This window comes from Capra hircus (genome assembly GCF_001704415.2).
Source record: "Capra hircus breed San Clemente chromosome X unlocalized genomic scaffold, ASM170441v1, whole genome shotgun sequence".
NCBI classification, from domain to species: Eukaryota; Metazoa; Chordata; class Mammalia; order Artiodactyla; family Bovidae; genus Capra; species Capra hircus.
Genome location: NW_017189517.1, coordinates 7366096 through 7393103, shown reverse-complemented (window position 1 = coordinate 7393103; position 27008 = coordinate 7366096). Strand labels below are relative to the sequence as shown.

The following is a 27008-nucleotide window of genomic DNA, read 5'->3' as shown; positions in this document are numbered from 1 at the left end:
ATCGAGCCCATCTTTGCATGAAATGTTCCCTTGGTATCTCTAATTTTCTTGAAGAAATCTCTAGTCTTTCCCATTCTGTTGTTTTCCTCTATTTCTTTGCATTGATAGCTGAAGAAGGCTTTCTTATCTCTTCTTGCTATTCTTTGGAAGTCTGCATTCAGATGCTTATATCTTTCCTTTTCTCCTTTGCTTTTCACTTCTCTTCTTTTGACAGATTTTTGTAAGGCCTCCCCAGACAGCCATTTTGCTTTTTTGCATTTCTTTTCCATGGGGATGGTCTTGATCCCTGTCTCCTGTACAATGTCACGAACCTCATTCCATAGTTCATCAGGCACTCTATCTATCAGATCTAGGCCCTTAAATCTACTTCTCACTTCCACTGTATAATCATAATGGATTTGATTTAGGTCATACCTGCATGGTCTAGCAGTTTTTCCTACTTTCTTTAATTTGAGTCTGAATTTGGCAATAAGGAGTTCATGATCTGAGCCATAGTCAGCTCCTGGTCTTGTTTATGCTGACTGTATAGAGCTTCTTCATCTTTGGCTGCAAAGAATATAATCAATCTGATTTTGGTGTTGACCATCTGGTGATGTCCATGTGTAGAGTCTTCTCTTGTGTTGTTGGAAGAGGGTGTTTGCTATGACCAATCATTAGCAAAATGCAAATACAAACCACAATGAGATATCACTTTGTATCAATCAGGATGCCCACTATCAAAAGAACAGAAACTAACAAGTCCTCAAGAGAACCAGGAGAAGCTGAAAGCCTTGTGTACTCGGCACTAAGGTAAAATGGTACATCCATTATGGAAAACAGTATGGAGGTTTCTCCACAAATTAAAAACAGAATTCCAATACAATCTAGAAATTCTACTTCTGGGTATATATCTAAGATAATTCAAAGCAAGAACTTGAGCTATTTGCACACCTGTGTTCATTGCAGCATTATTCACATAGCCAAAAGGTGCAAGGAAGCCAAACTTCTAGCAACTGATGAATTAATAAAGTGTGGTATATACATATAATGGAGTATTATGTAGCTTTAAAAAATGGGAAATCCTGTCATATGAAGACATTATACTAAGTGAAATAAACCAGTCACAAAAGGACAGATACTATACATTTCCTATCACAGGAAGTATCTCTCTAAGGTAGTCCAAGTAACAGCAACAGAAAATACAAGCGTTTACCAAGGACTAGAAGCAGTGTTTAGTGGATATAGAGTTCTAGTGTTATAAAATGAAAAGGTTCTAGAGATCTGTTGTACAACAATGTGAATACTTAACACTACTGAACTGTACACTTAAAAAATAGTTAAGATGGTAAATTTAGTGTTAAGGTACCACCATTCTACAGATAAGCAGATTGAACTCATTTCACATGGTAGCAAGATAATGCTCAAAAACTTTCATATGCTAGGCTTTAGTACTACATGAACTGAGAACTTCCAGACGTACAAGCTAGATTTAGAAAAGGCAGAGGAATCAGAGATCACATTGCCAACATCTGTTGGATCACAGAAAAAGCAAGGGAATTCCAGAGAAACATCTACTTCTGCTTTATTGACTATTCTGAAGGCTTTGATTGTGTGGATCACAACAAACCGTGGAAAATTCTTCAAGAGATGGGAATACCAGACCACCTTACCTGTCTCCTGAGAAACCTGTATACAGGTCAAGATGCAACAGTTAGAACCAGACATGATGAAACAATGGACTGCTCCAATTTTCAAAATTGGAAAAGGAGTACATCAAGGCTGTATACTGTCACCCTGCTTAGTTAACTCATATGCAGAGTGCATCATGTGAAATGGAGCTGGAGGAAGCACAAGCTGGAATCAACATTGCCTGGAGAAATATCAACAACCTCAGATATGCAGATGATATACCACTCTAACAGCAGAAAGTGAAGAGAACTGAAGAGCCGCTTGATGAAGGTGAAAGAGGAAAGTGAAAAAGCTGGTCTAAAACTCAACATTCAAAAAACAAAGATCATGACATCCAGTCCCATCACTTCATGGCAAACAGATGGGAAAACAATGGAAACAGTGGCAGACTTTATTTTTTTGGGCTCCAAAATCACTGCAGATGGTGATTGCAGACACAAAATTAAAAGATGCTTGCTCCTTGGAAGAAAAGCTATGACAAACCTAGACAGCATATTAAAAAGCAGAGACATCATTTTGCTGACAAAGGCCTGTAGAGTCAAAGCTAAGGTTTTTCCAGTAGTCATGTATGGATGTGAGAGCTGGACCATCAAGAAGGCTGAGTGCCAGAGAATTGATGCTTTCAAACTGTGGTGCTGGAGAAGACTGTTTAGAGTCCCTTGGACAGCAAGAAGATCAAACCAGTCAATCCTAAAGGAAATCAGTCCTGAATATTCATTGGAAGGACTGATGCTAAAGCTGAAGCTCCAATACTTTGGCCACCTGATGCGAAGAGCTGACTCATTGGAAAAGACCCAGATGCTGGGACAGATTGAGGGCAGGGGGAGAAGGGGGCGACAGAGGATGAGATGGTTGGATGGCATTAACAACTCAATGGATACGAGTCTGAGCAAACTCCAGGAGATAGTGAAGGACAGGGAAGCATAGTGTGCTGCAGTTCATGGGGTCACAGAGAGTTGGGCACAACTTAGCGAATGAACAACATAGATAAGTATTAATAAAAACACAGGCATTAGAGCCTTAATATTCTTTAATTGTGAAGGACTATCATTTATTTTTCTAATTCTGTTCTTATTTTTTATCCCAATAACACAATAAAGTAAAAATAAGTAATACCTTAAGACTAGGATACAATATTTGTAAAAGACACATCTGATAAAGGACTATTATCCAAAATATACCAAAAGGACTGCTACCAATTTTCACAATATGAAAATGAGCAATCTGATTAAAAAATTGGGGAAAAGACCTAATAGACACCTCACCAAAGAAGATATTCAAACGCAAGTAAACATATGGAATTATTTTCAACACCCTATGTCATCAGGGAATTGCAAATTAAGATCAAAATGAGATATCACTATACAGTCTTTAGAAGGGGCAAAATCTAGAATACTGACAACAAATGTTGGCCAGGATATGGAGCAACAGAACTCTCATTTACTGCTTACAGGAAATGCAAAATGGGTAGCTATGTTGGAGATAGTCTGGAAGTTTCTTATAAAACTAAACACGCTCTTACCATATGATCCAGATCACACTCTTTGGTTTTTACCAAAATGAACTGAAATCGTATATTCACACAAAGACCTGCATATAGATGTTTATAATAGTTTTATTTCTAATGGCCAAAACATGGAAGCAAGCATGATGTCCTTCAGTAAGTGAGTGACTATTAAATAAGCTGGTACATTTGGACAATGAAATACTATTTAGTGCTAAAAAGAAATGAGCTATCAAACCATAAAAAGATGGAGAAAACTCAAATGCATGTTACTAAATGGAAAAAGCCAACTTGAGAAAGCTATATACTGTATGATTTTAACCACATGACACTAAGAAAAATGCAAAACTATGGAAACAGTAAAAGGAAGAGTGGTGACCAGGGGTTGGAGGGAGGGATGAATAGGCTAAGCACAGAGGATATTTAGGGCAGTGAAATGATTCTGTAGAATACTGTAATGCTGGAGACATGTCCTTATACATTTGTTCAGACTCACTGAACATACATGATCAAGAGTGAAAACTAACTAACCTAAACTGTGGACTATCACACTGATTGTAACAAATATGCCACTCTGGTGGGGGGTACTGATTGTGAGGAAGGTTGTACCTGTGTAGGGAAAAGGACTGTATGTGAACTCCATAATTTCTGTTCAGTGTTGCTGCTCTGAAGACTAAAAGAAAGTGAAAGTGAAAGTGAAGTCGCTCAGTTGTGTCCGACTCTTTGTGACCCCATGGACTGTAGCCCACCAGGCTCCTCCGTCCATGGGATTCTCCAGGCAAGAATACTGGAGTGGGTTGCCATTTCCTTCTCCAGGGCATCTTCCTGACCCAGGGATCGAACCCAGGTCTCCTGCATTGCAGGCAGACGTTTTAACCTCTGAGCCACCAGGGACTAAGCTTACATTAATTAAAATTTGCTAGGTACAAAAACTATTATTTGATTTGGACAAGTCAAAAATTTTATCAATAGGAATCTTATTGTATAATAACAGTCAATGGCTAATTTGAATAAAAAATGAAACTGTCCGAGATATTTAAAAAAAAATACCTTACAACTATCACATATGGTAGTGGAATATAAAATGGCATATGGCTGCTGTGGAAAACAGTTTGGTGATTCATAAAAACTAGAATCACCACAGGACCTAGCAATTCCACTCCTAGGTATGTACCCAGAAGAATGGGAAAGAGGTGTCTGAAACAAAAACTTGTACATGAATATTCATATCACCAACAATCCTAATAGCTCAAGTGAAGTCGCCTAGTCATGTCCAACTCTTCACGACCCCATGGACTGTAGTCCGCCAGGCTCCTCCGTCCATGGTATTTTCCAGGCAAGAGTCCTGGAGTGGGTTGTCATTTCCTTCTCTAGGGGATCTTCCCTACTCAGGAATCAAAGCTGGGTCTCCTGCATTGCGGGCAGACACATTATCATCTGAGCCAACTGGGAAGCCCCCTAATAGCTCAAAGGTAGAAAGAAAACAAATGTCCATCAACTGATGATTGGATAAACAAAATGTGGTATGGCTATATTATGGAGTATTACTCAATCAAAAGGAATGAAGTAATGAAACATGCCACAACATGAATGAACCTCAAGAAGATAGCAACAAGCAAGAGAATGCAGACATAAGGGCCACATAGTATATGATTCCATTTATGTGAAATACCTACAATAGGTAAACCCACTGAGACAGAAAGATGAGTGGTTGCCAGGGCCTGGGTGAGGGAGGAATAGAGGATGACTACTTCATGGCAGTGAGAATGTTCTGGAACTAGACAGTGGTGATGGTGGCACAGCACTGAGAACATATAAAATGCCACTGAAGTGTACATTTTAAAATGATGTGTTCTCACTATAATTAAAAAAAAAAAAGAATGTACTACAAAACTTAATACCTTGATTTTTTCACTCTCTTTTTTCACTCGCTTTGCATTTTCAATAATGTAAACAGTGCTCTTATTGACTTCATTGTCAGCCCTGTGCCTCAGCCAGTCCTCATATCCCTAGAAGAATAAAAATAAGGACATAGTCAAACTCACATAATGAAGTAAAGTTGTTAATAAATTTTTACAACCCCTTCTCTGAGTCACAGCAGATACTTGTACTTATATTACTTTCAATGCAGAATAAAGAGACAATACTGTAAATTTTTGCAGCAAAAATGAAAATATACTTTCAAAATATTCCTTAGGTAAAAAGCTTTATTGCATTAAAAGATTCCTCCATTCTAGAGATAAGTATTAATAAAAATACAGGTAATAGAGACTTAATATTCTTCAGCAGTGAAGGACTATGGTTTATTTTTCTAATTCTGCTCTTAGTCAAGCTAATGTTAATGTTCTCTACTTTTTAATTTGAAAGACATTTTTCCAGGTTTTATTTTCTTATAGACCAAATTACTTAAACACATTCTTCCATATTAGACTGTTGGGAGTGATCATCTCTGAGGAAATATAATTCCTTCCCAGAGACAGAGAACAGAAAGAGCAAGTAGGATTACTTTGGAACAGTATCTATGATAAGTTTTAGAGATCAACAGTTAAATTTGTCCACTGACTTGGTGACAAAAGAAAATATAAATTGGTGTTCGTCTTTTAGAATTAAAAGTAATGAGTTCATTTTCCTTTGGGCTTTCTTTGGTCTAGAGTAATTTAAGCCAAAAGTAAGAATGGAGGAACTCTATTTGTTTGAGCACCATCTTCTTTTTTTACATCACTTTGCTTTTTTTCCTTACAATAGGGTCTGTACCTTTTCAAATCTAACTGTTTGAAAAGTCTCTTAATCGCCTTCCCCTTTTTTTTCTCGGGTGCTATATATTGATTCCTATCCTGTCCTTCTTTAGGGCAATGCTTAGACTATCACTTCATATGGGAACTTTCAGTGATGTCAGTGAGGGAACAAAGGCCCCAGCATGAACTAGTATTGGGAGTAAAATGAATCAGTAAGAGCTTTTTGAAAACCAAACAGGCTATTCTTGGAACCAGCAATTCTATGATGTTAAAGAAAATAATCTTAACAGCTTCAGGGAAATAACATTCCCAAAGTCTTTATTTAGCAACCAAACATTTGATAAAATATCCTTTCAGTTCTGGGTAGGCAAGATAGAAGACCAGATAACCCCAAGAAGAAAGGTAACCATGTTCTCAATATTGTTAAGCAAACCTTTATTTTGGATATTCTTTGGGACACTTTCTAAAGGACTTTGATAAGTACTGTCTAAAAGTCTCCTTTCTAAAGGACTCTGATAAGTACTGTCTAAAAGTCTCCTTGTAGCCTGTCAGTTTCTGGTACAGGAAAAACATTGTTAACTACTCCTTAACCACACTTCCTGTTTCCGTTTTTCAGTTTCATTGGGAATTTGTCAAAACACCTCTTCAGCAGCATCAGGAAAGACAACAAAATTAAAGTATTTATACTCTTGAGTTCAGAGAAGGAAATGGCAACCCACTCCAGTACTCTTGCCTGGAGAATCCCAGGGACAGAGGAGCCTGGCTGGCTACAGTCCATGGGGTCACAAAGAATTGGACGTGACTTAAGTGACTTAGCACACACACACGCACTCTTGAGTTCTCTGCTATAGGTGGCAATTTAACAAGTCCACAAGAATGGGAATTTTTCAGACAGATACAGCACATTGAAAAATGCAATGCACATTACAAATTTACCTTCCACTCCCTGAGTGAGGTGTACCTCTACCTACTCTCCTTTTAGGGTTATATTCCTCCTTCCAAAAAATGGGAAGAAAGGAGCAAAGAAATTAAAGATGTGTCTTATAACCATTTTAATGGTTTTCAATAAGAACAAAATATAAACTCTCATGTCAGACAGGACTGAAATGCAAGCATAATTGTAGATTAGAAATTTACCTGCTTGATGGCTGTAACAGTTATAACAAAGAAAAGTGGAAGTCCACTCGTAATTGGGCTAGTTGGTGTGTCCACTGTGACCTAGGTAAAGAAAGTAAATTGAGACTAAAATGAAAAGCTGCCATTAACTTATACACAGCACTTACATGCTATAAACATTTCAGACAAAAATGTAAACAAAACATATCCCAGTAGCAGCATGAATGTTAACTTTCCTTAAAACAAAAGCAATCCACATAGCCATTAGTTTAAGAAAATAGTTCTAAATTTAGGCTTAGTTTTCATGCCAGCTTGGACTAACCCCTAGACTGAAATATATCCATTCATTTACCATCTGTCTGTTGAGCACCATTCTGTCAGCCTTTGTGCTATTATCAGCCAGGCTCTAGAGATGCTGCTTTATTTTAAACAAGATGGAGAAAAGTTCCTGCCCTCATAAGAGCTGGCAACTTACAGTGAAAACCAGACATTAAAACAAGTCAGATTTGAAGAGTATACAGAAGTTAACTAGATGGAAGGGAGGGCTTCATAGGCACAGTGAGGTGCATAGAGAAAGTCTCTATGGGAGGAGGGCATGTGGCACCTATGAGAAAATAAAGGAAGCCAGCAGCAAAAAAGCATGTGGTGTGAGAAGAGGCTGGAGGGGAGATGGGGCCATACCTAGCAGGGCTCTCCAGACGAAAGTTCATTCTTTATCTCACAAACAGTGGGAAATAATTGAAGCTTTTAGGTAGGGAGAGGTCACGTGAACAGAACCACATTCCAAAAGGTCATTCTCATTGCTTTGTGGAAAATGGAATGGAAGGGAACAAAAGTGGAGGGAGGCTAGTACACTCATCCAGGTAAGAGACGTACACTCATTTAGGAGGCTAGTACACTCATCCAGGTAAGAGATGATGGCTTGAACAAAGGTGGTAGCAGCAAATACAAAAAGAAGTTCCAGAGACATTTAGGAAGCAACACTGGTAATGAATTTCTTATAAGTGGTGGTTAAAAATGTCTCCCAAGTATCTGATTAACATGGCTAGGTGGATGTTGTCATTCACTGAAACAGGAAATTCTGAAAGAGAACTAGATTTGAGGCAAAGAGGATCATGGGGTCACTCTCCTTTTACGTAGCACTGAGATATTAGTCTGGATTCCTCACCACATAAGCTCTCTAATCTTTCAAGTCTTAAAGTCACCTATTCTTTGAAGTTTTCTCAAGCTTCTCTTGGGTAAGAAGAAAAAACATAACTTCCACTGTGTCCACACAGCATTTTGCTCATACTAGTTTTACTACATTTACCACATTAAATTGAGTGAATACATGACTGTCTTTTTTTGCTTTAACGTAAAATTCCTTTTGGGTAGAAAAGGCAATTTTGATCTTTACTGTACCTGCTAAATCTTTGTTATCTGGACCACTGCCTGGCACACAGGTGCTTGCTGAACTGAACTGAAATGTGCTGCATGCCAAGCGGAATGATGGTGTGCATAATCTTCTACACAGTTTATTTATTCTATGCTGTGCTGTAAGACATTTCACCATCGATCTAGAGGAGCTCCGCCTCAAATGCCCTGTCATTCATGACTGAAATTGGTTCTTCCCCATATCACAACCCAGACTGGTTTTAATTTGCAGAGCTAAATTGAATTATAGTACTATTTACTCAAAGTGAATAAACAGAAGCACTTAAGATCAGCCAAGGCATTTGAGCAATTTTATTGGGATGTTTTTGCTTTGCTTTAAAACAATGAAATGAGAAAAAAAATACCTTTAATGTAGTAAAATTTTCAAAGGGTAATTTTGGCAAGGGAAAGATTTTAATAGCTTATAGACTGAAAGATGGAAGATGAAATTTTAAATGTCTAAAATTTAAAACACAAAACATTAGGAACACTGAGAAGCAAACCAGTGTACAAGGATTTATTTCATCCTTAAAGTAAATAAATGAGGAAAAGCAAAACCGGTGATCAAGAAGATAAGTGATAAATTTTCAATTAAACTGAAATGGGTGCTTAACAAAGTGAAACTATTAATTTGAACTATTTTCAATTTTCATACATACCACTATATATAAAAATACACAATGCATGTCTGTCTAAGATGAACAAAGATATGAAATCCATGAAAGTTTAAAAAAAGTAACAAAGTCTCAATAAGTTTTCTAGTGAAAGAGCTACTTTAGAAATATATAAAATTGAGTACAGCTTAAAATATATTAGTACTTTAAAAAGTGTTATTATAAGCCATGAACAACTTTTTAATCACAGGGCATTTCAAGGTTAGAAACGGATTGAAAATTTGCTTGAAGAAATGAAGTTTCTAATAGAGCTCTTACCTGTATAAGAAAAATGATAAGAAAATAAAAATTTGCAATTCTTCTAAACTGTTCAAACAGATTCTTTGGGAGGAAATTCCAAAGTGTATACTATATGGGAGGGAAAAAAAAAAAGATTATTAGAAAAGAAACTTGAAAAAGATTCCAGATTATCACAATACTTTGAAAGCATGTTAAAACCCAAACCTCACAGACGAATAAGTGTGTGCTTAGAGGTATAGCATATAAGCACTCTGCAGGAGTCAAGTTTTCACTTGGAGCATTCTAACTGGGCCATCTGTCCCTCAGCTTTGCTTTCCCTGGCCAATCTAAATTAGGTTCCCTGTTATCTGCTCTCATATCACCCTATACTTCCCTGGGATCATGCATTTCAGTGAATAATTATATGTGTGCATATTTTAATTAAAGTTTCTCCCTCAAGAGGCACTGAGATCTAAAAGGGCAGACTATTCATCTAGTCTTTTTATTACTTTTCTCCAACTCCTAGCATAGTGCCTGACATAAAGTAGACACTCAATAAATTAGTTGGATGAATGAATGAACTAATTAAATTAATTTTTCTGGCTGTGCTAAGCTTTGGAATCTTGATTATCATCACAGATAAAATTCTGTCCCTATCACTGCTTACCACCTCCCTGACAGCGTTGGTGTACACATAACCTTAGGTCATAGACAGTTTACATTTTAATCAACAACATACCAACCTTGTACTTTGATAATAGGTAGTGGGTAAAGGTTTCAATGCTAAATTGTACATGGGCAGGAGGAGAAAACTCTTGGGCCAGCTGTCAAATCACAAAGACTTTCTCACTGGTACCTTAAGCTCAAGGACCAGGGCATTTTAAAATCACCCAAAGTTGGATTTTCTAGATGTCTTAATAAAGACCAGAAACCAGAAACAAAGAAATGTTTCTTAACCTAAAGATCTAAGTTTATACTTGCACGGTCTCCATTTGTGAGAAAATATTCATTGTATTAGGTAAGGTGACTGACAAAGCCAAAGTTGCAGAGCATGATACAATAGATGGGGCTTTACTACTAACCTCCCTTTAAAAGGTATATAGGCCCAAGGTTCAGGGAATCCCAAGAATAAAAAGATGAATGGAGGCAAATATATTCAGTGAAGCAGCTGCATTACAACCAACAGCCCACCTAGAAGGTTCTTCTCCCAGGGTTCATAGAAGTGCCTCAGGGAAGCCCATTCGACACGAAGTGCATACTTGTGTGTGGATGTGTATCACTTGGGAGAAGAGAGTCCACAGTTTTCAGATTCCCAAGGCAGCTTGTGACCAAAAAGAAAAGGGATCAAAACCACAGGTCCAGTCACTCTGAAGCTGCCCCCTAGTTCAGATGACCACTTAACTGTCCCGATGACTGAAGGTCAGTTTTCTAAAACAACAAACTAAACTCCAACAGGCTAACAGCTGAGCTTCTGGCTCGTTGACCTTCTGTTCCTTAAGTAAAGGGTTTTAAATTGAACAAACAAACATTGGGACTGTGAGAGTCCTCTGTGGGGTGTGAACATGTCGAAGGGAACATTTTTGTTGTTGTTTCTAGGCCCCCACTGTTTCCCTCTGTTTTAACTTCCTAAATGAACTGCTTCTTTGAGGAACTCTGGTCAGTATCTTGATAAGCAACTATTACTACATGCCTTCTTCTTTCCTATATCAGATCATGAGCTACTAAGAGGTCAGAGAACATATAAACATAAGCTCCTTTCCCTTCCATGCCTAGAACAGTGTTCAGCATGTAGAAGGTATACAAGAAATGTTGACTGAAACTTGTGTTTTGGCCATTTCCTCCACTGCTCTAACTAAAACGTAAATTAAGCTTCTTGTCTCTGTTATAATACAAATGCAATATAGCATACATATTTCAAGGCAGACTAAGAGAAGCCTACTTTTAAATAGTGTTCTAATTAAAATTGAAATGGAATGAAAGCTGCATACACCAAGTTATTCAAATTGACTTGTTTACCTAAAAAGTGAACTCTCAAACTTAGTTGCTACAAACCAGAAATAATGTTAACTCACAGGAAGAAAATGTTTAGAGCATTTGTTTTATACATGATGTTGAAAATGGACATTTTTTGGGGTCAAAAGTCAGTTCTTGCTCAAGAGAAGTCAGTAAGTGGATCTTCTATACTATTTTAACGTGCAAGCCTAAACTAAAAAAGCAACCCTGACATCTAGAACACGTTTTAAAAGTTTCTTGGTGGCTCAGACGGTAAAGCGTCTGCCCGCAATGAGGGAGACCTGGGTTTAATCCCTGGGTCGGGAAGATCCCCTGGAGAAGGAAATGGCACCCCACCCCAGTGCCCTTGCCTAGAAAATCCCATAGGCGGAGGAGCCTGGTAGGCTACAGTCCATGGGGTCGCAAAGAGCCAGACACGACTGAGCGACTTCACTTTCACTTTCTTCAAAAGTTTCTTCAGAAAAATGCCAGCTTCCCAAGTATGTGCAAAGCATTTTCATTTTCCCTATAGTGAATTAAACAACTGGTACACAACTGTGGCCTTTGATTGACACAAGTGTGGGTCCCCCCCTCACACATATATCATCTAATTTAATTTGAAATCAAAACCTTGTAACTTTGATAAATAACTTTCCTAATTTAAAGTAGGGAGTATGAAGGGAATCTCAGTTTTGAGAGTCTATTAACTGAAAATTTTAAACAAAAGGAAACTTTACAACACTACTTGTTTTTACCCAAAGTCCAAAATTTTTCCAATTTAGCCTTTAAAAAACTTGTTCTAATATTTCTGTGTATCATGAGAAAAAGGATAGCAGCTAAAATGAAGTAGTTAACTATGTAAAGTGGCAAAGTCAACAACCAGTTGTGAAGGGAGCACTGACTTTTCTTACTACTGGCATTTGAATGCAATGTAACAAAATAACCGTACCTGAAGATTAGTTGTAAATAAGTAAAGCTCTAGGTTGAATAACTGTTCATTTTGCTAAATGACTGTATCCACGTGATTATCAACTCTCCTTGATGCAGGCAGTAAATCCAATTTTGACCATCACAGCAACCTACTTTCATTTTCATTACCAATGTCAAGCAGAACTTTCTGCTTTTTCAAAGTATCACTCTTTCTACCATAAATTCAGAACAGCAAAAGGAGTTACCAAGACAGTACTACATTAGGATGTAGTAACTTTAGCTTAAAAGGCACCTTCAGGGAGTTTGATAAAATGCAAAGACATGTCTAAGAAATTCTATTGATGCTTTTGATTTTTAAAATGAGAGAAAATGCTAGTGTAATTTTAGTCTTGAAACTTTAATACATTCTTTCACATAGGAGAAGTTAAGTTTAACCTTGGGCATAGCTTCAAAGAGTTAGGAGGAGCTCCCTGATTCTTATCCCACTGAAGGGCCTTCAAGATGAGGCTCAGAAGTTTTAAATGAAAAAAAAAAAGTAGAATAGAGAAAAATGATGGAACCTAAGATCATAAAGATCTAGTTTCTTTTGCTGCAGAAGGGGATTTCCAAGTTTTGTACCAGCTACAAAGTTCTAGTGATTCCCAAAGGTCCCTGCTCAGTGCACTAAAATAGGAAGGCCAAAGAGAACAAGTTTTTCTAAATAAAGTATTTGTGCATCCCAAAAGAAGAAAAGGATGCTAATTTTGTAAGTTAATAAAAGTTAAATTTTTATCAAGTGTTATTTTCAGTGTTCCTGTATTAACAGGACTTATTCTCAGTGATATTACATTACTGATGGCACCTGTAAACAAACAAAAGGCAGCCAACTGAGAAAGTTATTTTTATTATTGGATGGTTTAGAAAGGAAATCAACACTTGCTACAAATGTTGCACATTTCTTTCATTAAAAATGTTGTACATTTCTTCAATTAAAAGATTCTGGTGCAAATACCATCACCTAAAGGGCAATGTGAGGAAGAGAAAGTCAAATTATGAAACACTTTTCTCTCCGAACTGGACCTGAAGGCTTCTTTTTAAAAGTAATCGCTCTTCATATTTGAAACACAGGAGAGTGAGGAAATCACTACTACTGCTCAGGACTGCAGTAATAATAATAATCACAAAAACATAAATAACAATAGCAGTTACCATCTACTGAGTTGTTACTGCATGCCAAGCACAGTGTTTCAACGTTTTCTGTGAATTACTTTATCCGCATCACAATCCTGTGAGATAAGTAGTTAACAGCCCCATTTTACAGATAAGAAAATGGGGACATAGGAAGGTTATATAACTTTAACTTCAAACACAGATCTCCTGTTTATAAGGGTGAAGCTCTTTACCACTACACTATATGCTGTTCCCTTATAACTATTGTACTAAAATTTCATTCTTTTTGTGAAATCAGTATACTGTCAATTCCTTTTTTTCTGTTCTATAGCTGTTATGAAAAACAGATCAGTTAATAAGCAATGAACTAGACAAACTGTAAAAATAAAATATTTACAAAGAAAAAGATGTGTTAGTCTATCAATGTAGACACATTCACTACTGTGGTTTCTAAAACACATACATATAAACTGTATATGCAAATATGTTTAGAACCAGTTTGTATTTGCCCATGAATTCCTTATTATTTAAAAAATACCCTATTGCATTGTTTTGACTACTGGCAAAACTAAAGTTAAAATATGAAAAATATTCTATGAAGTGCAAAAACAGTTGAGAATTAACTGAGTTTTATATGTTCCTTTAATATGCAAAAATACATGGTATATTACAACAAGTGGATTTTCACTAGCTCAGTGAAAAGTCACTTGACTATCAGTGTGTCACTTTATCATTTTCTACGTAAAGCACTATGGGAAAAAATAATTCCCTTAAAGTAAAGGAGAGAAGACTGAGGGAGGAGCCCGAATAGCACAATGACATGAAACAGCTCTTTATTCAGAGCCACTGTATCTTATAAAGCAGGTCTGTTCCTGGCTTTATCACTAACTTTGCTTCATGACCATGACTAACTTAAGTTCTCTGGGTTTGCTTTCTCCATCTGTGAAGTCAGGGAGTTGAACAACAGGATCTCTTAGGATGTTTCAGTTCTATATGAAGTCCATGATTCTGAGCCAAAGGACTACTATTGACTGTTTTCTTGAATACTAAGGGTGAGTCACAATTTTCGGTGAAAGAACTATTCACTATCTCGGGCACAGGTACAGAAAATTCTAGCTGACAATAAATTTCTGCCACAAGGTTAAAGATTAACAGGAAACAGACATTTAAACTCAGAGTGTTCTATAGTCCCATGGATCTGCTCATTAGGTGACACAGTTTTCAATCATTCTGTCCATATTTTACATGCTACTCTCCCAGCTAAGTACAATCTATCTGTATTATATCACTACCCAAACAGAAACCACATGTTTGAAAATTAAAATGCTAAATTTGCAAAGGAAGGGTATAACTCTGTGTTTCAGATCCTCAGTGTCTGTCAACATGCAATGAACCAATAGTCACCAACATTTGAGGTATACCTTATCATGCTACATGAGGAAGCGAGGAAAATTATCAAGATCTGTGCCATACTAGAAGACACAGCAGTCTCTAGACGGTGCCAGCCATCTAGCACCTAGCACCTAACCTCCTCAGTCAAGGGGAAAGATTAGCAAACTAATACTTGTAGACTGATGACTACTGGGTACTATGAGTTATAAAGAATGCTTTCATGAATGGAACATAAGCTCCATTTCACTAATGAGGACATTCAGACTGAGAGATTAATTTGCCCAAAGTCACATAGCTAGTAAATGATCAGACCAGGATTTAAACAGGTCTTCAGGCCGCTTCTTTTAGCATTACACAATGCTAAATAAAGTAAGATGATTATTCAAATGGTAACACAGCTATGGTGATTGAACCCTTAACTGTTCAAGCAGTGCACAGAACAGAATGTACCCTTTAGGACCCAGGAGTGTACTTGAGAAGCTCTGCAATGGAACAGAAACAGATACAAATGTCACTCTAAGATAACACCCTCTGGAAGAATGTAAATTATTTACAACCCAGTCCATCCACACAAGGCCAATTCAGGAAGCTTTGGGCATGTAAATAATTCCACTTTTAGCACACTTTAAGGCTTAAAGTGATACATATAATCAACAGGCATGATGAATCATAATGGAGAGCAAGGAAACACTCTTTCAGCTATAATGAGACAAAGTGATGCTTTTAAAGAAACTGCCTTTTGGTGGAGTAATTACTACAGTTGGTCTATGATTGGTACAAATGCACATTCAGGAATGCATATATAAATGTCTCAGCTTACAGCATAAATAAGTATTATTTGGCTTACTATATGAAAATCTATTGAGTTAAACAACTTACCTTAGATGAGATTATTCTATTATCACAAAATTTTTGTGCAATGTATGCTTCAGTTTCTGAAACTGGATGATTGCCAACAAATACTGTGCGTGTACCAACTCGCTTCTCTTCTCCAGCACACTGACCAAGAGAAACAGGAAAACAGATCAGTTTTTCATCACATTTCTCCATGCTTCTACTGAGCACAGAATTCTTATCTAAGTGTCTAAGCATGTTTGGCTATTGTCTAGAGAGAGAATAGTAGGAAGAGTAGAAACCTTGTTAGGAAATTCGAACTTCACTGTTAGTAAAATTTTGTTTAGGCCAACTGCTCTGAGGCCAACATTGTGATTCTAAATGTTTAAATTGAAGTATCCTAGAGAAACAGTATTTTTACTGCCAAGCATTTTCTTTCATCTACAGGATCTCAACCATCACTGTCACAGCAACATATTAATTTAGAAAAGGTCAGATTGGGAATATTTATTACACAAAAAGCGTTGAAGACAAGTTTGTAAATTTCATTATCAGACAGCAGAAAGCAGACTGCAAAATTATTATAAACTGAAAATAATTGCTTATAAATACAAAGGAATATAGAATGGCTACCTCTATTCATGGAGTGATCAACTATTTCTAGAAAGAAAAGTTACAATTCTTTGGCTTTTCAAGGAAAGATATTCTTTTGTGATCTCTCAGAACTTATTGCCAAAAAGTCCCATTTCACACAATATAACTCTAATGCCCATTCTGTATTTTTAAAAAGTAGATTTGTTGAATCTACAAGCTGCAAGATTCAGGCGCATTTTTACCTCAAAGTTTTCTTTCATTGAGGCTTCACTCTGTTTTCTCATCTTAAATCAAGATAATATCTTTCCTTATATAAATCTAGAATAGTCTCTTTTTTAAGTTTTTAAATTTATCTATTTAATTGGAGGATAACTACTTTACAATATTGTGATGGGTTTTGCCATACATCAACCAACATGAACCAGCCACAGGTGCACATGTGTCCCCCCATCCTGAACCCCCCTCCCACCTCCCTCCCCACCCTATCTCTCTGGGTTGTCCCAGAGTACTGGGTTTGGGTGCCCTGCTTCCTGTATTGAATCTGTACTGGTCATCTATTTTACATGTAGTAACGTACGTGTTTCAATGCTATTCTCTCAAATCATCCCACCCTTGCCTTCTCCCAGAGTCCGCAAGTCTGTTCTTTACATATGTGTCTGTTTTGCTGCCCTGCATATAGGATCGTCATTACCATCTTTCTAAATGGATAGTCTCTTATGATGGCACTGTTTTTACATGTTTGAGACAACCATTTATTTAAGTCTAAGGAAGTATGATAGAAACCAATATCCACTTATATATTTCCTTATTTTTTAAAAAAGAGCGTAATTCCACAACCTAAAATGTTTTAAAGTATATAGCCACAAAGATTTTTGTTCAGTGATCTATTTAAAGGTCAAAGATATAACTCTCTATCCCTGAAATAACCATTTTAAGCAAGACTACTTAGAGGTTGCCAAGTTCTCCAAATGTCTATATTTTGCTGTATTCCAGTCTGAATTTCTGTACCTCAAACAGATATAGGGAAAATAATTTTTCTGAATGAAAAAAACATTACCTAAAATATGGTAAGACCTCTTGCTTCACTATTTTCATTCAAAGATTATTAAGTAATTATCTAGTGGGGTCCGGCCTCCAAAATCAACAGGGAATCACTGGAAAAGTAACTGAGATAAATTGAAGTAGGAGAGATTTAGGTTGTATATAAATGATAACTACTGGAAATACACTCTGGTATGGGCTAAAAGGGAGCTTGTGGGAATTCAATCTACGGCAATCTGGGAAAAGTCACAAAGTCATCAATACTCTACAAGTGCTATTTACCCACCTGCCCCAAGACAGGGCATTAGAACAACTGACTGTACAAGGTCCTTCGCATGCTAAGGGTCAGTGATTAACACGTAAATTTTCAAACAGCTCCTGGAAACCAGTAAACAATACCTTTACCTGAATGGGAACTATATACATTTTGATTAAGGGACTGACTTTGTTTGCAACTGTAATATACAGGGTCTGAACACAGAAGAGCACTATATTTCCCATAATACCCATTTTGCAAAAAGTAAATACACCTTCTTAGAAGTATAGTTTACTTTGTTCCCCTCCCCTAGCTTTCTGTTGCAAGTTACAGTCCCAATGTAGTCTCTACAACAGACCAGAAATTGTCAAGTCCACACACACACTACAATTTAAATTCTTTCATTTAATAGTCACATGGCTATCTAGTTTTTCACACAAGAAGTGGCTATAGAGCAAATAAGCAAGAACCACCTTTCATGCCAGTTCTCAGATCATTCAACAAATGAAAAGGGGGAAGAGGAAAGAGGTAGAAGACCAGTGAAGCGGGATGTTTCCTGCACTGCCAGTACAGATAGATTGTTTTCCTCAGTTAACAGTGGCCACAGATTAACTTAAAACCAAACTGAACTAGCACTATCCCAATTCTGAATTGTCTTCGACTTTCTTCTGTGGCAGATAACTTTCCAAAGAACAAAAGGAAGGTACAAGCATAAAGCAATTTTTCAGGCGTGTGATATTTCTATGAATTTTGTATTTGTATAGCATTTATAGTTTTACTAAGAGCTTTCCTCATACCTCATCTCTGATTTCTTTCAAGTGACCTCTATCTCCATTAAATAGGAGAAAATGGAGTGAAATTGTTGTGCAGGTTTGGGGAGGGAGAGAGGGGATGGGAGATCCAGACAATGATCATTGTTAGACGAGGAAATAGGAGCCTGAAAAAAATTGTAGAATGTATGCTCCTGAGGATTTTTCAAAAAAGGGCAAAGTCTCCCCAGGTCAGGCAGGTTGAAATTTGGAGCTGCCTGAGGACTGGGTCTGGGGTGGGGTGAAACAGATGACCTTTCCATGCTTGTCAACCTAAAAATCTGATGAACCTGCAATTTCTGGTAGAATTTGTTTCAACTCTGTAATGTTGCTTGGTTCACATAAAAATGGCAAAGCTGACTATATGTGTAAATTCATTGTAATTTTCCACGTCTGCCAATGTAGTGTTAAAGCAATGGTTTTAGCTCCTGTGATTTTGAATAATGTAGGTGCCTTAGCCAAGGGAGAGAAACTCTAAATAGGAATTATAAAAAAAAAATTCCTGTTTGGATGGCACACAATGTAGTCTAGAATGGGAGTGTATGATTCCTGCCACTTCGTAATGAATTTTACTTCATTAGGAGTACATCCTGTGTTTAAGTGCTTCCCGTGCAAATGTCCTTAGAAATGCCATTTATTAAAATTGAAATGAGTTGGCACCAATTCTATTTTAATGACATATCATACACACTACAATTAAAAGGGTGAAAAATATTTAAAAGTATATAGTCTATGAATTAACACAGAAGTCGACATAATTTTCTTATTCATGATAAAAATCACCCTGTTGTACTCATGAATTATAAACTGAATCCTGTTTTTTAAAAAACAAAAAACAAAAAAAACTCCAATAATTTATTCAAGATACAGTCTCTCAATAAACATCAGAGTAGGGCTTTCCTGATGGTCCAGTGGTTGAGAAACTGCCTGCCAATGCAGGGCACACAGGTTTGATCCCTGGTCCATGAAGACCTCACATTCTGCAGAGCAACTAGGCCCATGCACCATAACTACTGAGCCCACACATCTCAACTACTTAACTCTAACCCTAGAGCCTGTGCTCTGCAACAAGAGAAGCCACTGCAATGAGAAGCCCATGCACTGCAACTAGAGGAGCCTCCCCTCAGTCCATGCAGAGCAAAAAATAAAATAGATAAATAAATCTTAAAAAACAACAACAACAAAAACCGAGAGTAAAATGGTACTGTTATTCAACTAGTACCATCTTAAAATCCTATGCCTTTGCTAGTCATAAACAAAAAAAGCTACTGGAAGTATACTTTCTTAATTGTCTCTAGACCAGTGACTCAATAAGAACTGAGGGAAAACAGAGAACTCAACACAAGACTTTCATCATGAAAGCTAGCACAGTTTCTAAAACACAGCTCACCTCTCCATCCATTCCACATATTGGCAGACTTAAATTTATTCCTTAGTCATAGATCAGTGGTTCTTAAGTCTGGCCACACATTGGCTTTAAACATAATACCAATGGCTGGGTCTTTTTATTTAATTTTTCTAGAAGCTCCCCAGGTGACAGTTCTAATTTGCAGTCAGGACTGAGAATTACTGCTACAGAACCTCACTCTTTGAATTAATGATTGACCTTAATGAACATCCTACAAGTTTTTAGTACACCAGGCATAATGCTACACTTCTAAAGCAATCAAAATAATTTAAATAATTAGCTTTTCAAAAGACAAAAAATACAAATAACCATCAAGTAGTAACCCTACCAAACATTTTAAGCTGCTCACAAAATGAGATTCTTCGTCAATACTCACTTTGCATGTATCTACTAGCCATTGATCATTCAGATCATTGATAATGAAAATTACAGGCCCTGAAAACATGGAAAGCTACTCGGGTTATCAGCAAATAATCAATAATGTAATCTCCAACAATCACAGCATACTTTTATTGATCATCAAACTGCTCTCTGTGAGTTACTAAAGCAAGCAAAAGGACAGCTCTCCTTATCGGTGGGTTCCACGTCTGTGGATTCCAGCAACTTCAGATTGAAAATATTTCACTGGTGAGGGAAGATCCAGAAATTCCAAAAAGCAAAACTTGAATTCATTACGCACCTAAAAACTACTTACATAGCATTTACATTGTACTAGGTATTGTAAATAATCTAGAGATGATTTAAATTATATGGGAGATGTATGTAACTTACATGCAAATACTATGCCATTTTACAGGACTCAAGCATCTGAGGTTCCTGAAATCAATCCCCTGCAGACATTGAAGGACTACTATATTTACTCTAAACTGAACAAAATAATCCTTATTAATAATCTGAACACTTGGCAATGTGTAATCTATTCTCCACATTCCAGCCCCAAAGCTATTTTTTTCCCTCTGAAGCTCTATTGTTGTTGAACAGTATAATCAGTCTTTAAAAGGCCAAACAAATTCATGAGAGAGCATTTCATGAAAATTTCAGCATTTCTATACTGAAGTTGGAAAAGTGAAAGTGAAAGTCGCTCAGTAGTGTCTGACTCTTTGTGACCCCATGGACTGAAGAGTCCATGGAATTCTCTAGGCCAGAATACTGGATGTGGGTGGCCTTTCCCTTCTCCAAGGGATCTTCCCAACCTAGGAGTCAAACCCGTCTCCCACATTGCAGACCGATGATTCATTACCAGCTGAGCCACAAGGGAAGCCCAAGAATACTGGAGTGGGTAGCCTATCCCTTCTCCTGGGGATCTTCCCAACCCAGGAATCGAACAGGGGTCTCCTGCATTGCAGGCAGATTTTTTTTACCAACTGAGCTATGAGGGAAGCCCACTAAGGGTGGAAGTTCTGCACAAGGTTAGAAGCACTCCAGTGCCAGGCAATATTTCCAGTGTATTAAGCTTCCTGGTTAAGATTTCTACAATGAATTCAGTGGTCATATTGCTAAGGCTTCTAAGCCCATCCCATTATAACAAGCCAAGAATAGCCTTCATGCCTAATTTACAGTCATAACTCTAAAACGAGTCTTAAAAATTGCACTTTTCTGATTTTTCTTTTCCTGCACCTTCTTAAGTCATGAAGCTGTCTCTCCTTTGTTAGAGGAAGTGAAGCAAGATTGAGCCAGGACATTTTGTCGCTTCTTGCCTTTAAAGGCAAGAAGACACTTAATTATGGCTATATTAATCAATACTCTCAAACATCTGAGCAAAACACAACTAAATATCCAAAGTACATCCCTAGGCATGCAGGTAATCTCTAGGCAAGCATTACCCGATGGCAGCACATTAAATTGAATAGAAACTCCTATAGGAAAAAGATACTAAGTGCCAGAAAAACACTTCAATCAGCAAGTACAAAGCTTAGGAAAAAGCAGTGACCGTGAGGACTTGGGTTTGGAAGCTCAAGGTAAAGCTTTCATTATCTAAATGTAATCCACTGAGCAGTTTAATTTTACCAGGAACAATTAATTCTAAGTGTTCCCTCTGTGATCCTTTTCCCCACCATGCCTCACCCCAAGGATCTCAAGGCTACAGAAACGGGGCTCTGAAGAAGAAATGCAGGAAGTTTCTCACAGGGTAGCTATTAAGAGTCGACAGATCGAAAGTGCTATAAGCCTTTAGTGATTCAGGAGTCTAACAGGAATTAAAAAAAAAAATTCAGAGATTCTTCCATTTATAGAAGGTAACCTGAGACAAAATTCAAGCTGGGGCTCAGGAACTCCACTTTTTTTGGTAATAGCATCTCTCCTAAGACAAACTTAACTGAGATGAACTGGACACATCTACAAGGCCTCAGAAGTGACTTTTCATTTTTACTACACATATCTACACACCACCATGCATTCCCAACACTTAACCAGATGTTAATAATCAATAGGGAGGTACACAACTTCTAAGGATTGGAGAAACAGTAAGGCTGACTGACATGCCAACCACACATTTACTATCACCCTCAGGAAATGGATAAAAATACACAGGCAAACAGAAAGCAAGTCTAAAGAAGGCCCCAGGACCTCAAAGCCCAACCAGGCTGAAAGGGAACAGAATAAAATACAGATCACAAACCTCAGAGGCAGGAGAGGAAGGTGCGACCCTCTGCATACCGACACCCAGAAATTTGCTAACACAATGGCAGCTAAGTCACAGAGAGAACACTGCAGATTATCACACTACTTGTACCAACCCCTGTGATTTTTGTAAAGTTTCCCAGAATTTGGGAAGACAGCCAACTGGGGCTAGCAAGTTTGTGTATGTCTGAGGGAGGTACTAGAAGACTTGGTTTGTTCCTTTAAGACTTTGAAGGGGTGCTCTGGTGGCCTGGCCTCTATTATCAGGTCATTTGACATCTTTTTTGTTACTTTTTTCTGAAGTCTTGATTTGCCTTTGTAACTTTTGATTTTAAAGCAGCATTACTTTAAAATATTAGTATTTTATACTACACAGCATTTTCTCCTCATCTTGTAAGTTCTTTTTTAACCCATGCCTGTATTAAATGGACCAATGTAAGAAGTGAGGCTAAAAATCAAACTTTTGAGGAAAATTCAATTGAACTTTTAGTTCTAAGCAGGTATATAGTATAAAAGGAAGAGATATAACCTAGGTATTCACTGTGATATAAGAAGTCCCCCCACTGTAAGAGTATTGGTCATAGTGTACACTGAAGCATCAAAAGATGCATACCAAAATAAATATAATACTCAAGCAGATGGTTTTTGTAGCAAAATCCCTTAGAGCTGAAAGATTTTCTACTTTGCATTTAATTTTTTTTTCCCTTTGGCCCTGCAGCATACAGGATCTTAGTTCCCTGGCCAGGGATGAAACTTGTGTCCCCTGCAGTGGAAGCGTGGAGTCTTAACCATTGGGCCACCAGGGAATTCCTTTCCCCATTTTTTAAACATCTCATAGCAAAATTTTATCTCAGAAGCAAACAGTAATATGTAACAATGGCAAGGGAGAGACCCACTGGCTATTAGGGTGAAAAATACAAGAGACAAATTCTCAGCCAAAAATCTTTCTAGGTCACCAGGGAAGAATTCTTATTACAATGTAAGAAGAGATAAACTTAGGCTAGAACAAAAAACATATTGTAAAAGAGGTGTCTGATGTCCTGAACAGAGTTTTATCTTCCATTTTAGTAACAGATTGTTTTTATAAAAGTGATAATAAGTTTCCTAGAAAGGCCTAGCAGTTCAAATATATGCTGGAGCATGTCCACTGAAACCAACGAGTACATTCCTCTCCCCAACCCCGGGGCATTGTTAAATATCACACACAAAGCAAACTAGCTAGAAAAAAATGTCCAAGTTATAATTAGTTTAAATAGCACATCCAGGCTATAGCTTTAAAAAAAAAATCTCCAACAAAAGAGGTAGGTAAAAAATAATTTCCATTGTGGAGCATCACGGAGTTGAATAACCAAAAAAAAAAACAAAGTGGGAGGGGCCTTACACGAGGTCTCCACTTCTTCAGTGACAATTTTCTACCCTTCCATTCAAGGACATCGTGGCCCACTTCTTGGCTCAAATTACAATGTCCTAAAGAAAAATCTGTTCTTGAAAAAAGCATCCTCCCTAGAGGTGAAGACTTTTACAGGAGAAGCAGTAAAGTGTGAGACCCGGGGAAAATCAAGCCTTAATTTCTTTAATAGTTAAAAAAAAAAAAAGGGTAACGAAACTTAAATGACTGCCTATAGTAGTATTAACAAAACACCCAGAGATCACTTTAAAGGACTTAAAAGGCTATCCAGGTGAAAAAAGGATGGTGCTTGCTAATATCCAATTATGTGAATATTAAAACTCTAAGAACTGCTAGCACAGAACCAGGCAATGGCCTCACATAATTCAAGTGTACATATTTGATTTAAAGCAAGGAAGTTTCTGGCTCTACAAAAGAGGCATACCCAATTCTGATGCTACTCTTATTCAAGGAGGCAGGTTGAGTTATGGTCTATTGACCGAGAGCAAGCTCTTGGTGTTGAAAACATCATTCATGAAGAGGACCAGAGTTGGCCAGGGAGACTGACAAATGTTGTATCTAGAAGCATGAGAGGGCCACTCAAAAAGTCCCCTGAAGCTGCTGTCCACAACACAGACCATTAGCCCTTTGAAACAGATGATCTGACACCATGGGAGTACAATTAAGAATTTATTTTTCTGTTTATTGGCAAAGCACATGGTCATTTAGGAACTGTACTAGAATTATTTGGCTTCCTAGGTGGCTCAGTGGTAAAGAATCCACCTGCCAATGCAGGAGATGTAGGTTCGACCCTTGGGTTGGGAAGATTCCCCTGGAAGGAAATGGCAAAGTCACTCGAGTACTCTTGCCTGGAAAATTCTATGGACAGAGGAGCCTGGCGGGCTACAGTTCATGGGGCCACAAAGAGTCTGATGCAACTGAACACGCACCCCACCCATATACACAGGTACCCAGACACTGGAACACACACACTGGAATTATTTACATTGTCTCTAAATCTCACTTCTCTTCCAAGGTTTTGGATTAGTAACTGGTGTACAGTATAAACACTAGGTGCTGCTATAAACATAATAGGTGATCTATTTGTAATTATTCTTAAAACATGCTTAAAAGAGACATTAAAAATCAGCAATATGTTTTAAGTATAATGTATAACCTTCAGAATACTGAAGCACAGAAAGAACATATACAATATCTATTAGTTATTGTGTGTAGTAACATTGGTTTGGTTTGCAAAATTTTAATATTTGGCCTTTTAGTACTGCCAAGTAGGAATGCCACACAAAGATGGATTAACAAGAATATTAGAAAACTCCATTTAATGTTTCACAAACTGCATTACATGGAATAAGTTAAGAATGAGGTTCCTTCCAGAAGGTGGAAAGTTACTCCTGTAACCCCTCCTCCTGGCTGTTCACAACAAATATTCACACAATAAATGCTTTAAAAAGTCTTCCAGTAAAGAAGCCTCTATCTTTGTGTCAGTCAGCACTTCCCATAGAACACCCATCCCCCAAGGAAGATCCAATGACACTGGATTCTGTAAAACATGGTTTGGGCAATGCTACTCTAGTGTATTTGTTACCTCATCACGATCAGCTATACTGGCAAAGTAGCCAAAGTTATAAGGCGAGATAATTGCTGAATTTGTGACAATTTCACCCATGATCCCAGGTGTGTGCTTTTGCTTCTAAGGCTTAATTATGAGAAGCAAGAAACCAGGAGATCTTGGTTTTAATTGCCTTCTACTACAGACTGATGTGTTTGTGTCTCAGGGGAAGTCCTGGAATAGGTTTCTTTAGCGGTAACTTGGGGAGAGCTTGACTAAATAATCTGATCTGAAAGGCTGCAGGGGAATTGGAAGTCAGACCTTTCTAGCAATAAAATTTGAAATGTGGTTTTGGTTGCTGTATTATTCACCACTTGTTTCAGCCTGGACCAAAAATCCAAACACAAACAAACAAAAAAAAACAACTGTTGAAAGGAGGGGGACAGATGACCTGTTAGAGGATAAAGAATAATATATAAGCCAATATACATGAGAAGATAATGTAGTCAGGATAAAATTTATTTGTAAGCTTCAAAGTAGACAAGAAAGGAGAAATAAAAGGAACATTATGAAAAATTACAAACATCAGGGAAAAGCTTCAGGGTGCTAATTTCAGTACACTAGAAGGTACATTGGCTCTTTGGGGCTCTAAGGATGCCCATTTAAAGCACTACAGTGCCAATTTATTTAATGGTAACATTTAGATGTGAAAAAATGAATGCCTTCTCAAATGTACCTGTTACCCAAGAGAATCACTTTCCTCTGATAAAGTGGAATGAAATTTATGTCCCGGCACCCAAGGTACAAACGTTAAAACAGGTTAGGATTAACTGCGGTAAGTGCAATTTAAAAAATAATGAACCACTTAGAATTACAAGTTTTACTTGTTCAAAAGGATTTTGCTATAAAATGAAACACATGCACACAGATTTAAAACCATTTGAAAGAATTTTTATTAAACCAGACACACTCTAAATGTATGACTTCCCAAAAACAAACACTACTCACACCAAAGGTCACACACCTCTAAACCAGTTTTTTTTTCTTGATTTTTTACCAAATAGGACAAACAATAGTTTGAAATTCTATTCACATGTATGATTGAAAATAGCAATGGGATATTTCCAAAACACACATAGGGGGTATCTAGAACAATTATAAGAATTTACAGCCAACATTAAAATTACCTGGCAAGCTTTGAACAGGAAAAATGCTTTGAGCTAAATCATGAAACAGCATAGCAGTCACAGCATTAAGCGATTGAGTCAGTGGAACACAAGCAGATTAGTCATGACCAGTACTGGATAATTAAATGTCCACAAAGACTCCATTCTCCTGATTGTGATGAATTTCACTCTAATTCACGTTTTCATTAAAAGCATGTGTGTATGCAAATGTGTTAATATATTTGAACTCATTCTTACTCTGTGAACTCAGATATGATATAAAACTTTCTAAATGTTGACAATCAGAAAATAATTACAGCATTAGTTAAGAACAGAAAAATGGCAGAACCTGAAAGAATGGAGGAGGGCCTCAAAGGCTGGCAATTAAAGTGTATTTGCAAAAATGCAAATATTAATTAAGCATTATTAATGAGAGCCTATTTATGGTGGACTGATGACTATGAATGGGTATTCCAACATATTCTGCTTATAGCCCTATTCTGTTTTGAGCCATTAGCTACAGTTCTGTCCC

General features: G+C 37.3%; 1 protein-coding gene across 5 annotated transcripts in view; it reads right to left on the bottom strand.

Moving 5' to 3' along the window:
- ATP11C (ATPase phospholipid transporting 11C) overlaps nt 1–27008 on the bottom strand; it is a 170427-nt gene that overhangs the window by 81836 nt on the left and 61583 nt on the right. For all 5 annotated transcript variants that reach the window (XM_018044206.1, XM_018044203.1, XM_018044204.1 and 2 more), the window contains exons 2-5: nt 15672–15791; nt 9369–9458; nt 7045–7125; nt 5074–5181 (exon numbers count right to left, since the gene is read on the bottom strand). In XM_018044206.1, the coding sequence (XP_017899695.1) occupies nt 5074–5181; nt 7045–7125; nt 9369–9458; nt 15672–15791 (399 nt within the window). The remainder of the gene's footprint in view (nt 1–5073; nt 5182–7044; nt 7126–9368; nt 9459–15671; nt 15792–27008) is intronic.